The sequence below is a fragment of the Ixodes scapularis genome, unplaced genomic scaffold (assembly GCF_016920785.2).
Source record: "Ixodes scapularis isolate PalLabHiFi unplaced genomic scaffold, ASM1692078v2 PGA_scaffold2__306_contigs__length_199485367, whole genome shotgun sequence".
Classification (NCBI taxonomy): domain Eukaryota; kingdom Metazoa; phylum Arthropoda; class Arachnida; order Ixodida; family Ixodidae; genus Ixodes; species Ixodes scapularis.
The window spans coordinates 25,411,826-25,424,409 of record NW_024609857.1 but is presented as its reverse complement, the minus strand read 5'-3'; the positions used below and the strand labels follow the sequence as shown (position 1 = coordinate 25,424,409).

General features: G+C 43.7%; 1 protein-coding gene across 2 annotated transcripts in view; it reads left to right on the top strand.

Annotated features, from left to right (window-relative positions):
• Positions 1–12,584, top strand: part of LOC115325231 (X-linked retinitis pigmentosa GTPase regulator) — a 52,456-nt gene that overhangs the window by 12,397 nt on the left and 27,475 nt on the right. For both annotated transcript variants that reach the window (XM_029985914.3, XM_040209268.3), the window contains exons 6-8: positions 5,041–5,190; positions 10,411–10,572; positions 11,199–11,357. In XM_029985914.3, the coding sequence (XP_029841774.2) occupies positions 5,041–5,190; positions 10,411–10,572; positions 11,199–11,357 (471 nt within the window). The remainder of the gene's footprint in view (positions 1–5,040; positions 5,191–10,410; positions 10,573–11,198; positions 11,358–12,584) is intronic.

Below are 12,584 nucleotides of genomic sequence, written 5' to 3'. Positions count from 1 at the left end.
CTTGCTTGTTGCAGTGGGCTCGAAATCTTTCCATTTTACTATGGCCAGCCAAGCCTTCCTCCATTTTGCGGTTGCGTTCTTTCCAAACGGGATCCCGAAGAGTCTCTTTTCCATCCTCCGACCTGCTGCCGCACCCAAACGCACACAAGCAGGCACTGTGCCACTAAGTACACAACCTCCCTGTTTTTGACGTCGGTAACCGCGTAGAAAAGACAGCGCTTAAACGCGCGTTCGATGAGCAGTTGTTTGCTGGACCCAAGATGGCGGTGATTAGAGCTGCTTGAAGAGCTGATGGAGGTGAGTCTAGCTGTGGTTGTGTCACGTGATCGCTACCATCCAATGATGCTCTCCAAGCCAAAATATGATCGGCTGGAGTGAGTATGTTGTCGGCAAAACGCAAAAAGAAAAGGAACGCGTTACTCTGGGAACCCATACAGTGACTAGCCACAGCATTTCAAGATCCCTCCCCGAGGTCATTCCTGAAAAAAACTAATCTTTTTATTTTTTGGTTAATGTCGGTTACCGGTAAATAATTTACGGTCACGGTTTTCATGAAGTTCAAATAACGGTTTCGTTTCGTTTGAAAAAATTTGGTTCCTAAATGGGTTTCGGTTACGGTTTGAGTCCCTAATTGCCACCTGAGACCCCCCCCCCCCCATCCCTGCGCCTTTTGCTTACGAAGCGCTCTCGTCGGACACCACTGCTCCCAACAGTTGAGAAGTGTGTGCACAGCCCATCACCATGATATGCAGAACACAAGGAAGGTCTGTCACCGCGAAAACAAGGCTAGGGAAGTAGTATCTGGAAAGTCGGTAACTTGCCCTTCAACATTGTGTGACGGTACGCAAACTAGCTTACCATTTCTAAGTATAGATGTCTATTGTACAATGGAATACAGATAGAAGTTGATAACTACAAGGGTTTTGTTGTGGTGCCTTTTCATGTCGGTTCATACAATGATAGCCTGACCTCAGCACCAATTCAGTTTCCCTGCAAAATTTAGCGGAGAAAATGACGTCGCATGACTTTGTGTCAAGTCACGCATTAACAAATTTCAGTTTCTCCACTAGATTTAGCGGCAAAATTGACGTCACGTGACCTCAACAGCAATTCAATTTCCCGCTAAATTTAGCGAGGCGGTTACACCGACGGTGACATCGACGCCGTGAAATGCGGAAACCAATGCCTAAGAGCTGCATTCTAAAATAACAAAAATATGACCCGGACCATCATTTCACGACCTGACCGGAAACACCCTATACTACAAGGACCCATTGTACAGTCCTATGCTTTTGCCGAATTTGTTTCATAAAGGTAGCTTCGTGGATGAATTGATTTCTATGCGGGACGCTCGGATCCAGACCCTTTCGGGAAGGCCACCGTGATTGGTGGTTCACCGACGTATTTCGCCCGCTGCTCAGCGTACTCTTGCACGCGCTCGCAGACTTGACTCTCTCGGCATCTCGCACATTAACTTCCTCGTTTACCTTCCGCGTTCCGAGTACACGGTTCGAGACGACGACGTCCACAGCATCGCTCGCTTCGATCTCAACAGTGATCAGAGCGATTATAATCGAGAAATGTTGGGCAGACAAACTTGCCATCGTCTGCGTCGATCTTGCATGTGCTTGCCGGCTGGAAGGTCAAAGGGCAGGGGGGTGAGAGAGAGAGCAGCGTTGGAGTAGCCAAGTTGTGCGAGAGGGTGCAATCGTACCGTGGCGAGGCGAGCTTGGGCGACCATGGGGGTGCCTGGAATGAGAGGGCATTCGGCTACGAATCATTATCACGTGGTTTATGCATTGCCTGGTCGCCAGACGAAAATTATAGACATTAGTGTATTGATTATTGCGGTTACTAAAGCTCTAACAATCGTGGAACTTGGTGTGTGTACTATGAGCATTCCATTTCAAGCCTATGAGCATTCCATTTCAATAGCCTACCTGTCTTATTTTTGTGTCCTAACCCCTTTAACTTGTTCCCTTTTCTTGTCGGAACCAGGGAAATTTGTAAGAATTCAGGTCGTGCACATGTTCCTTTGAAGTTGGGGAATCCTACACCCGTGTCAAGTTTTCATAAACCTTAGCTCCAATAAATGTCAATGTTTTGTCCAGCATTGGAAATTGACACCGCAAAATACTGAATCCATGGTAAATCTATACTCGCAAAGGTACCCCCAAATTCACAGAAAAATTTAACCCAAAAACATCTGCTTCCAGGGAAGCCACAGTTACGGTGCTGTGCCATCTTTATTGTTGCAATGCCAGAGCATGAGTGCACATGGTCACTGATGCAATGTACAACCAAAGCGGGCGTGTCTTTTATACAGCCCCCTCATTATGATGTCACGTGATGCGAGGACCAGCGCTTGTCCGCTTATCAGATCACTGATATAATAAAGTGGGACCAGTCTTGGGCAGTAACTAGTTACTAGTAACGTGTTACCGGTTACTAGTTACTTTTTCCGGTAACTTTTACCTATAACGCGTTACTCTTTAATACTGGTAACTTGTAACTGTAGCGCTGTTACTTTTTTATTAGGTAACTGTAGCTCTTCACGCCGTTACAGTTACTTTTTTTTTTACTATATAAATTTGAACCCACTGCCGCGCAAGAATATAACGTGGAGAAATTGCCATCTTGAAATATTTTTCTCCAAACTCCTCGCTGACAAAGAAAATATTAAGAAGTGTGGCCACGCATTAAGCAAACTAAAAATTGCCTGGTTTAGCCCACGACAGAGAATGGACGACGGACGAGTCAGCACGAAACCGGTAGATAAAGGAAGCGGCACCCGCGGTGGTAGGGGCGGCAAACAATGTCTCTTTCACCAACTTTGGCTTACTCTTCTCTCGTGAAGACCATCTGCGGGTGTCAATGGTCGTGCGATGTCTCCGAGTGTTCCATCTGGGCTGTGTCTGGAACATAGACACCGCAGTGGTCATCATACACTCATAAAGCACCAGAAGCTAATTGTCTCCTTTCCCCCTTTATTCTGAAGCTGTTTGACCTGCTATGTTTAGGCCTGCTTCCGAGTATAAGGTAATTTTGTGACCATCCGTGTCCTCACTCCTTTCGGAGTGAAAACTAAACCAAAACGTACACTGACGCGGGCCGATAACAATTTTGAAAAACGGTTGATTCTAAGTTATAACAATTATTGCAAATAAATTATGCACATCCAAATGCTGAAACGGCGATTGACGCAAAAAAGAAACACCCTCCGGGTTTACATAAAATTGAAAGAAAAAACACGGAGGACAAGCACAGCACAACCACTTTCTTTGAAAGTGGTGGTTGTCCTGTGCTTGTCCTCCGTATATTTTCTTTCAATTTTATGTATTCATGTTCAACCCGCTCGCCTTCACCAGTCCGGATTTAAATTTTTGTAATTTCTCAGTTTAGCTTCCTTCTCACTTTAGTGTAACAAATAAAATAATATTGTTTTGGTTTGTGATTCCTTGAGTCTAATTTTTTGTACTGTTTGTGAGAAAGTAACGGCGTTACTGTTTTTGCAGTAACTGTAACTGTTACACATTACTTTTTGTAACTGTAACTGTATCAGAGTTACTTTTTCCCCCTAGGTAACTGTAACTCAGGGGTAGCCTGGTTCACCCGGCCTGAGAGCCGCAAACAAAACCTCGAAACTTCCAAGAGCCGCAAGGGGGGGGGGGGGGGGGGGGGGGTCAAACTTTTGTCCAGAACTCGAGCTACTTCCAATCTATCCGAGTCAAAAGCAGTCAAACTGCACGTAAGATAGCTGTAGCACAAAACTAACAAACCGCAACCTGTCTTTCGATTTAAAACGCGTTCCATTTCCCCTCTTGGGGAAGTGCTCGTGTGACCGTGGGGGAGGCGGGAAAGTATGTGTGTGTGTGGGGGGGGGGGTTAGGGGGAAAGAGCCGCGAGCCGCACTATAACACGCGAAGAGCCGCAGCTTGGTCACCACTGCTGTAACTGTAACACTGTTACTTTTTACTGGTAACGTGCCAATGACTGAGTGGAACCCTACTTATAACTACGGCTTTTTCCTTCTGAAGGCTTTTCTCTTCTGGTGTTCCTTTTTTTAAATGCTTTGGCACGATTTATGACCTAGGGGTTATTCTTTGTGGTGCTTTTGTGTTTTAGGTATCAAACATTCTGTTCAAGTTTTTTGTTGTAGTGCAATAGTTTTGCGATTAGACATCCAGATTAGGACATTTCTTTACATGATTAAGGTAGCTGCATTTTTGTGGGCAAAACTATTTTATTTTTTTAAATTTTCAGGTGGTTTGACAGGAATCTGTTGAAGCTCAGACAGTCTAATCCAGTCATAAGAAATTAATGCACCCCAAAACTTGCTTCATTTTCTCTAAAAAATGACCCCATAAAAAAACTTTGATTGCCAAGCGTTCCACACGAAAAGGCTGGATTTTGTGCTGTAAAGCACGAGTAAACAAACCTTAAAAAAAAGAAAAGATCTTAAAGCCTTAATTTGAGTTACTCCAGCAAATCATGTCACGTGACAAGACAATAGAGCAACGCTGGACGCAGGTAGGTTTTTGAACACCAAGGTACAGAACTTTTACTCTAGAATTAGATCGGGTAAATTTTGGAGCATGGCCTAAGACACTGCTTCTTCAGGGCTGAGGCTTAACTGTGATATAAAGCTAAGTTCTGTAGCAAAACATTGGCTGCCACTCTTTTGAGACGATTCTTTCACAGGGTCTTGTGGCAGTCGAACCAAGCTGCGCCATCCTTTTTTCATGTATAGGGAGTATTCACTGGTAGCCATAGCTGTGTGTGCGACCGCTGAGCACATACTGACGGCGAGCTTCCACAGTTCTTTTGCAACGTGCATTCCGCACCATCAAGATTACCGGTCTTAGCAGCCTAGCAGTGCGAGCTCGTTCTGAGCGTGCGTTTTAAACATCTCCCTGAAATATGACATCCAGTGAATACCCCCTATACCGTACAGAGTGAGATAAAGAGATGAAAAAAAACTTGTCTCTTTGTTTCCTGTCTAGTAAGTGTGTGCTTGTGTCCATGGCCTGTGCATTCCAGACAAGGGAGTCGCCTTCGTCTGGGGCTGTGGCAAGGAGGGTCAGCTGGGCCTCGGAACAAGGCCGAGCGTCCCCGAGCCGCTGGAGCTCAAGGTCGACATCAGGATCATGAGTGTTTCGGCCGGGTACTACCACACCGCAATAGTCTCTGGTGGGTCTCTCACATTGACGGGTGTCTCTTTAGCACACCACCACTGATTGTCAATCGTGGTATGCATCAGTGGTTGAGAACAGTCCTGCTTGCTGCGCAAATTTTAGCATCCTCTGTGAGCTCACGGTTTTTAAGTTTGTGCAGAATGAATGTAACGAGTTCTTAAATGTTAGGTCAGCGTGTGACTTCTTTACACTTCCCATCAAATCCATCATTTGAGTACTTGATGTAAAGTTTGGGAGTTCAAAGACGCCGACTATTTTGTACTATATTTTGTCGAGACTAGCATGACTTTTGCAGTGCTGCATCGCTGTCCAAGCTACTTACACGAGCACCTGGTGTTATTTGGGTTCTCCTTAGTGCGAGAGCGCCTGCGAAGGACACGAGAGACAAAGACATGCTCTCGTAGCAGTCCAATGCTTTTGAAACCACACTAGCCTTGACAATGTGGCTCCAAATAGTTGACGCCGAGTATAGTTACCGTATTTTCCGAACTATAGTTTGCAGACTAGCCATGTTTGAAAGCTGAAATTTTAGGCAGTGGGGACTATACAGGAATTTTGTTTTTCGAGATTGTCATTATGATGAGACGTGACGCATTTTGCCAATGAGGCAGTACTTCACTGATAGTGAAGTACTGCCTGATCACCCTAATTTCATTATCTATCGTCTCGATCGACAGCAACGACGCGGTGGTGGCGTTCTTATAGCCGTAGATAAAAAGATACCTAGCAGAGTTGTTTCTAATCATTCACAGCTTGAAATAGTTTGGGTCTGCTTACAATGCAGTTTTAGGTCTGTCTTGGTTGGTGTTTTTTACCGTCCTCCTGACGCGTCACACTCGTTCTCAAGCCTTCTTCACGATGAATTGTCATTACTTTCAAAAGAATATCCAACCTATCCCATACTTTTATTTGGCAATTTTAACTTTCCGTGCATTAATTGGAACGACCCAACTCCTGTCTGCTCTAAAAACTCCAGTGTTTGTCAACATTTTATTGAAGTCGTTTTAGATTTCAATCTTTCTCAGTTTCCCTTCCTACGCGAGTCTCTCATTCCTGTTCAAACATTTTAGATCTTGTTCTTACTTCTCACCCTGAATTATTTCCAACGCCTTTGGTATTCTTGGACGGCATCAGTGACCACAAATCAATTCATTCTTACATAAAAGTTGAAACTGCAAAAATTGTTCGTTCAGGAAAGAAAATATTGCTATACGACAAAGGGAATTACGAAGAAATAAACCGAGCGTTGTGTGACTATTTCTCTTTTTTCTTAAATAATTTTGATTCTCGAGATGTTAACGAGAATTGGAACTTATTTAAAAACAAGTTAGATGAACTTGTTAACATTCATATCCCATTCAAATACCTCAGGCCTTCCTCGGCGAAACCATGGTTCAATCGACAGCTTAGGTCTCTCTGTAACAAAAAGAAAAGGCTTTTCCGTGCTGCTAAGCGTGATGATACTCCTGAGTCATGGTCCAAATATAAAAATTGTGAACATAACTACAAAATGAAACTGCAAGAGTGCAAAAGCGTGTACTCTCAGCAGACGCTCCCTTCAATATTACTTAACAACCCTCGTCGTTTCTGGAGTATTGTTAACTCAAAAGGCCACACTTTACCAAAGATTTTTAACGGCTCGGGTGAAGTTGTGCCAGATGATCAGTGTGCAGCTATGTTTAATGATGTTTTTTGCAATGTGTTTACACCTATTTCTACCGACTTTTTACCTGGTCACGTTCCTGCTGATTATTTTCCAATGGACCCTGTTTTTGTAGAATTTAATGGTGTATCTCAAATTATTAACTCATTAAAGGTCTCGTCGTCCTCTGGGGTTGACAATATAAACACTAAAATATTACGTAACACTAGCCTGTCTTGTAGTTTATTTCTAACCAAGATATTTCAGCAGTCTTTGGAGTCGGGGGTGGTGCCTGGGGACTGGAAAATCGGCAAGGTCATTCCGGTCCACAAAAGCGGCAGTAAGTCTTCTCCCCTCAACTACAGGCCTATATCTCTTACTTGCATCCCATCTAAGATCATGGAGCATATCATTTTCACGCATCTGTTTGATTTCCTCGAAAACAACTCCTTTTTTAGCAACGCGCAGCACGGTTTCCGCCGCAACTTTTCTTGTGAAACGCAGCTCCTATTTCTTACTAATGACCTTCACCTAAACCTTGACTCCGGCCACCCCACTAGTGCTGTATTTCTGGATTTCGCCAAAGCCTTTGACAAAGTGCCACATAACCTCCTTCTGCTGAAACTTTCTATGCTAAAAATTGACCCTAACATACTAAAATGGATCGAATCATTCCTTCTTCAACGTCGTCAGTTTGTTTATGCTAACCACACCAAATCCTCCCTGTGCTCTGTTTCTTCTGGTATCTCCCAGGGGACAGTACTCGGCCCATTACTCTTCCTAATATATATTAATGATCTTCCTCTCAACATCTCTTCCACTGTGCGGCTTTTTGCCGATGATTGTGTAATCTATCGTAAGATAACCTCTACAGATGATACTGTAACGCTTCAAGGCGACATTTATAAAATTTCTGAATGGTGTAACACATGGCGCATGTCCTTAAATCCTAACAAATGTCAATGCATGTGCTTTTCTCGTTCATTGTCAATCACCTATCCTGTACTTCTTTTGAACTCTGTCCCCATTGATTATACTAACCAATACAAATACTTAGGCTTGAATCTCACACCTAATCTATCATGGCATACTCATATTAAAACAATTATATCCTCAGCAAACCGCTCTCTAGGCTACATTCGCCGAAACTTTAGATCCTCACCTGAAAACCTAAAACGTATTTTGTACACCACTATTGTTAGGCCTAAATTAGAATATGCGTCCTCCATCTGGCATCCTCATCAGAAAAATTTAACAGACTCCATTGAATCCGTTCAGAACCGTGCTGCTCGCTTTATTTTTAATGACTATTCTCGTACCTCAAGTGTGTCATCAATGAAGTCTCGTCTTAACCTTCCTCTACTTTCCTCCCGCCGTCGAATTTCCCGCCTTTCTCTTCTTCATAAAGTCTTCTACACACCTTTCTTGAAAATGTCTCTTCTGAACCCGCCCACCTGAACCCGCCCTTGAATGGTCCATCAAGATTAGACCATTCATGCAAGATCGCCCGTCCCAAGTCATCAAGTGAAGCACACCAGCATTCCCTCATCCCTGAAGCAGTTGTGGACTGGAATGACCTCCCGGACGCCATAGTCACCATACCCGACTCCAAGCAATTCCGACTAGCCCTTCAAAACCACTTGTACTGACCCACTCCCCTCTATAACGCCCCCGAGGCATTGAGGGTATGTATAAATAAATAAATGAAAGGGTATGTTAATGATGATGTATGTATATTTCGCAACTTTCAGTGATGGTGGTACCGCGGTGTGAGAGTCGCGCTTTTTATCTCCTGAATGATTGGCTTCACATTAAAGGTGCTTGCCTAGACCTTCCTGACATAGAAAATTTAAGTAAGGTTCTACTACTGCTCGTATAAAGCAAAACTAGAATTACTTATGCGTCGCAGACCCCTCCTCGTACTGTCTTTTACAACGATCATCCAGATGACAGCCATTTTGATAGGCATCAGCGGGCCCCCATAGGTCGTGAAAGTTGTGAATACTAGCTTCCTTATAAACTAAGAAAGCGGACATTTGTCAAGCTGTGCCGTGTATGAGACTATTTTCGTGTTGACTAAGCACCTTAATAATAATAATCATAATAGCTTTATTTACCGTGTGTGAGCATGGTGAGGGCTGAGGAAAAAAGCTGTCCAAGCAGCTTGAATGGCCCTCAGCCCCCCTGTGTTTGTCTTACCTCGTCTTCGTCCTTGTTGTTTTTCGGCGCTTCTGTACCTGTTGAGACCATGAACCGTGGCCCAAATAACCACCTTGCTGAGCACCACGTGTGGACTATGCAGGGCATGCAGACTATGCTCCAGAAGAGGACTATCTAAGCAAAAGTTTTATTTTTGACCCCAAATTTGCCCCTGCTATACACCGAGCGTGGACTATACAGTAGGCTCGCGATAATTCAAACTCGGATATTTCGTACTTCCGTTTAATTTAAACAGATCTGAAAATTTTGGTTGTCCCACTATGTTTAATGTATGTATAAGCCGCTTAATTCGAACGGCGTTTTCGTTCAATTCATACATTTTTTGTTCTTGCGGCCCCGTTGAGTGCGCTTCTTTCCGAGCACCGGTGCACCGCAGAGAAGCAATACCCATGGAGCTTGTTTTCGCAAGTGTTGCTTCTCCGCAGTGCACCGGTGCTTGGAAAGAAGCGCACTCAACGCGGCTCAAGCAGGCACACATTAGCGGAAAACGGCATTAACATTATGTGCTTCAAGACTAGCAATGATGACCAAGACGACATCGAGGATGAGGAACAGCTCACTGGCATCATGCTTTCTGGCCTTGAAGCACATAATGTGAACGCCGAGCTGGCGGAATATGCTAGTCTTGACGGCGATGTGTGTGTTTGTCGTGATGACTCATTAGAGGGCATAAGGAAGTAGTGCCAGCACAGTGCAGCAGTGAGAGTGAAGATGATGATGAAGAAAGGGATGACCCACTACCAACTGTCACAGCCGCAAAGGTCTTTGAGCACATCGCTCAGCTCCGGAAGTTTCTGTCTGCAAAGGAAGAGTCCCGCAAAGAGCTACTTGCGTTGGCTGGTATTGAAAATTGTGTCTTGAGATCTCGTGTACTGACTAAACAGTCCAGAATCGACAACATTTTTTGCCGGATGAATAAACTTAACGTCACAGTTCTTTCACCAATGTGTTATGCCTGTACTTGCTTATAATTAGGCCTTTGTAGAGGAAACTGGCAAAAATATGCTTTGTATGTGTAGCTATCTGTGTAACAAATCATAATGTTGTCTAGTATCATATTTAGATGAATTTCTAATAATTCAAACTTCTGGTAATTCGAACTAAAATCTGTGACTTCCTGGAGTTTGAATTAATGAGAGTCTACTGTTGTTTGAAATATATGGTTGTATGTCTTCGTGGAAAATTGCAACTCGTAGTGTTTTGAGACCGATATACACGGTTTGCTAGATAGACGGTCCGATAAAATTAACTACTTTGCACCTATGGATTTGACTCTTCCACACAAACCGACAGGTACCAATGTCAACTCCTTTCAGCCTTTTGTGTGCTCGATTTTGCCCCTTTCCCCCGCAGTGGACGGCATCCTGTACACGTTTGGAGAGAGGGATGGAGGAAAGTTAGGCCTGCCCAAAACCCTGTGCTGCAAGCGCTACAACAAGCCCACCGAAGTCTCCACCATCCCGGGGAAAATTGTGTCCGTCTCGTGTGGGGGAACGCACACTATGGCCCTGACTGGTGAGCGATTGGAAAGTTTTCCAGTCTGCTTCTTAAATTTCCTTTTAATGGGCAATGTATTTTATCAGCCAAATTTCATAACATAATCGTTACGTTCATCTGCGACGGTCATCCATTCTGTTCAGGTGTTGCACAAAGTTTAAACTCTTATATAAAATATTGAGGTTTCAAATAATTAACGAGACTGACAGCAGTTTTCTATCGCCTTCTTTATCGTCTTCTTTTTACTTTGTCTTAGTCTTCTTGTTTTTGTCTCAGAACAGTTAAGTTTTAAATATGCCCATAGGGCTTGTTTAAAACAAACATAAGGACACCCCAACAGGGATTGAACTTCTGACTAAGTGATTCTTAGCTGGATAGCGTACCAACCGAGTTAAGCGGCACGGCTGCTCGGAGAGCAACTGCAGAAAGAGCAAGTGTGTGGGGAACAGCTGTGCAGAGTGCAGCTTTCTGGGAGCGCAAAGTTTACCACGTCACATCCCTCGGAAGTGTGTGGTTTGTGCCCAACACATTCTGTGCTCCCCAGTCTTTGTCAGCATGATCAAGCTTGTGTAATTTGTTTTTGCTTTGCTTTTCCTCTCGCGGTTTGAAGCAGCTGCGTCTCTTCGCCGTGGTCCATTTTTCAGCCGAAGGCAAGGTGTACGCCTTTGGTGATGGCCGCAACGGGCAGCTCGGCCTGGGTAACAAGACGACGCAGAGCAGCAAGCCACAGCCCATCCCGTTTCCCGAAGGGATCAAGATTGCCAGGGTGGTCTGCGGGGAGAGCCACACTGCCTTCCTCTCCGGCAAGTTGCTGGTCATCGACGGATTCAGATCCATAGTTGTCGGTGTCATCTCTCCGTGCACTGACTACCCACACTGTTTTATTGTGTCTTACAACGCACGGTGAGACTGTCGCTCTTTTATGAATGTCTCGCCATCAGGAAAAGGGGAATCGTCGGGTGCAAGGAAAAAAAAGTGCTGGTGGAGCAGGGGTCCCTGGAACACATCGCCGACTGGTGTGTGTACCATGGCTTTAGTGCGTAATAATAATAATAATAGTGGTAATAATAATATTGTACAACAAAACATGCATTATATTGCACAGGCCCATGCAGCACAAGGGTGTTTGTAATGCTTTGGTACGCGGCAATCCCAGTGGTGGCACACCAGCGGAGGTGGACACAGCTGACGAATGTTTTGATGTCGCGCGCTGTGCAGCCAGCCAGTCGATGTAAGCTCTGGCAGCCACGGGTTGGGTCAACCTTTGAACTTTATAAATGATATTTACAGTATATACTGGCAGTTGTGAGGCAGTATGCAGAGCAAAGTTTCAACTGTGTACATCAATTGTGAAAGAAAGATATAGTGGTTTTTATCAAGAACACACTGGCATTGTTTACGAAAACTGTCATTACAAAACTAATTTAACACCAAACATTTTTCTTCACTAGATATGCGGCAGGATGCCCGGAAAGTGCAGTTGTGAAAACAAAATTTCCAAAAAGTAATTTATTTTATGCTAACATTGAGCTGAAAATCAAATACATTTTTTGCCTTCTATTTCGTCAACAAAATCCTAACATCTTTTATAAAAGATATCAACAAAATAAAAAAAAATGCAATGCCGCAGTTGAATTACCCATTAAATTCCAGTTAGGAAAAACAATGTGTGAGCGTTTCCTTTTTTCTGATTACCGAACGATAGTTTTCGTAAAGAAAAATTTATGACAGAAGGGGGAACAGAGAAAAATGCATTCAGAATGCTAGAACCTCTACCTTTCTTTAACATCGGTGGATCAAAAATAATTTTTAAAAAAATAACTATGTGGTGTAAGTAAATGAAAATTTCTGGGACTAGTGTATAGATGTTGGTAGATGTAAATATGGCATTTTTAAAATCGACTTGTTTTGCTGAAATTAATTTTTTTGGGTAATGTCCCCCCTTCATTCAAAGGAGCATTCAAGAGATTAGGCGTGTATCTGACGATGTGGGGTTGTTATGGCGCTGCAAGAGCAACAGATTTGACGAA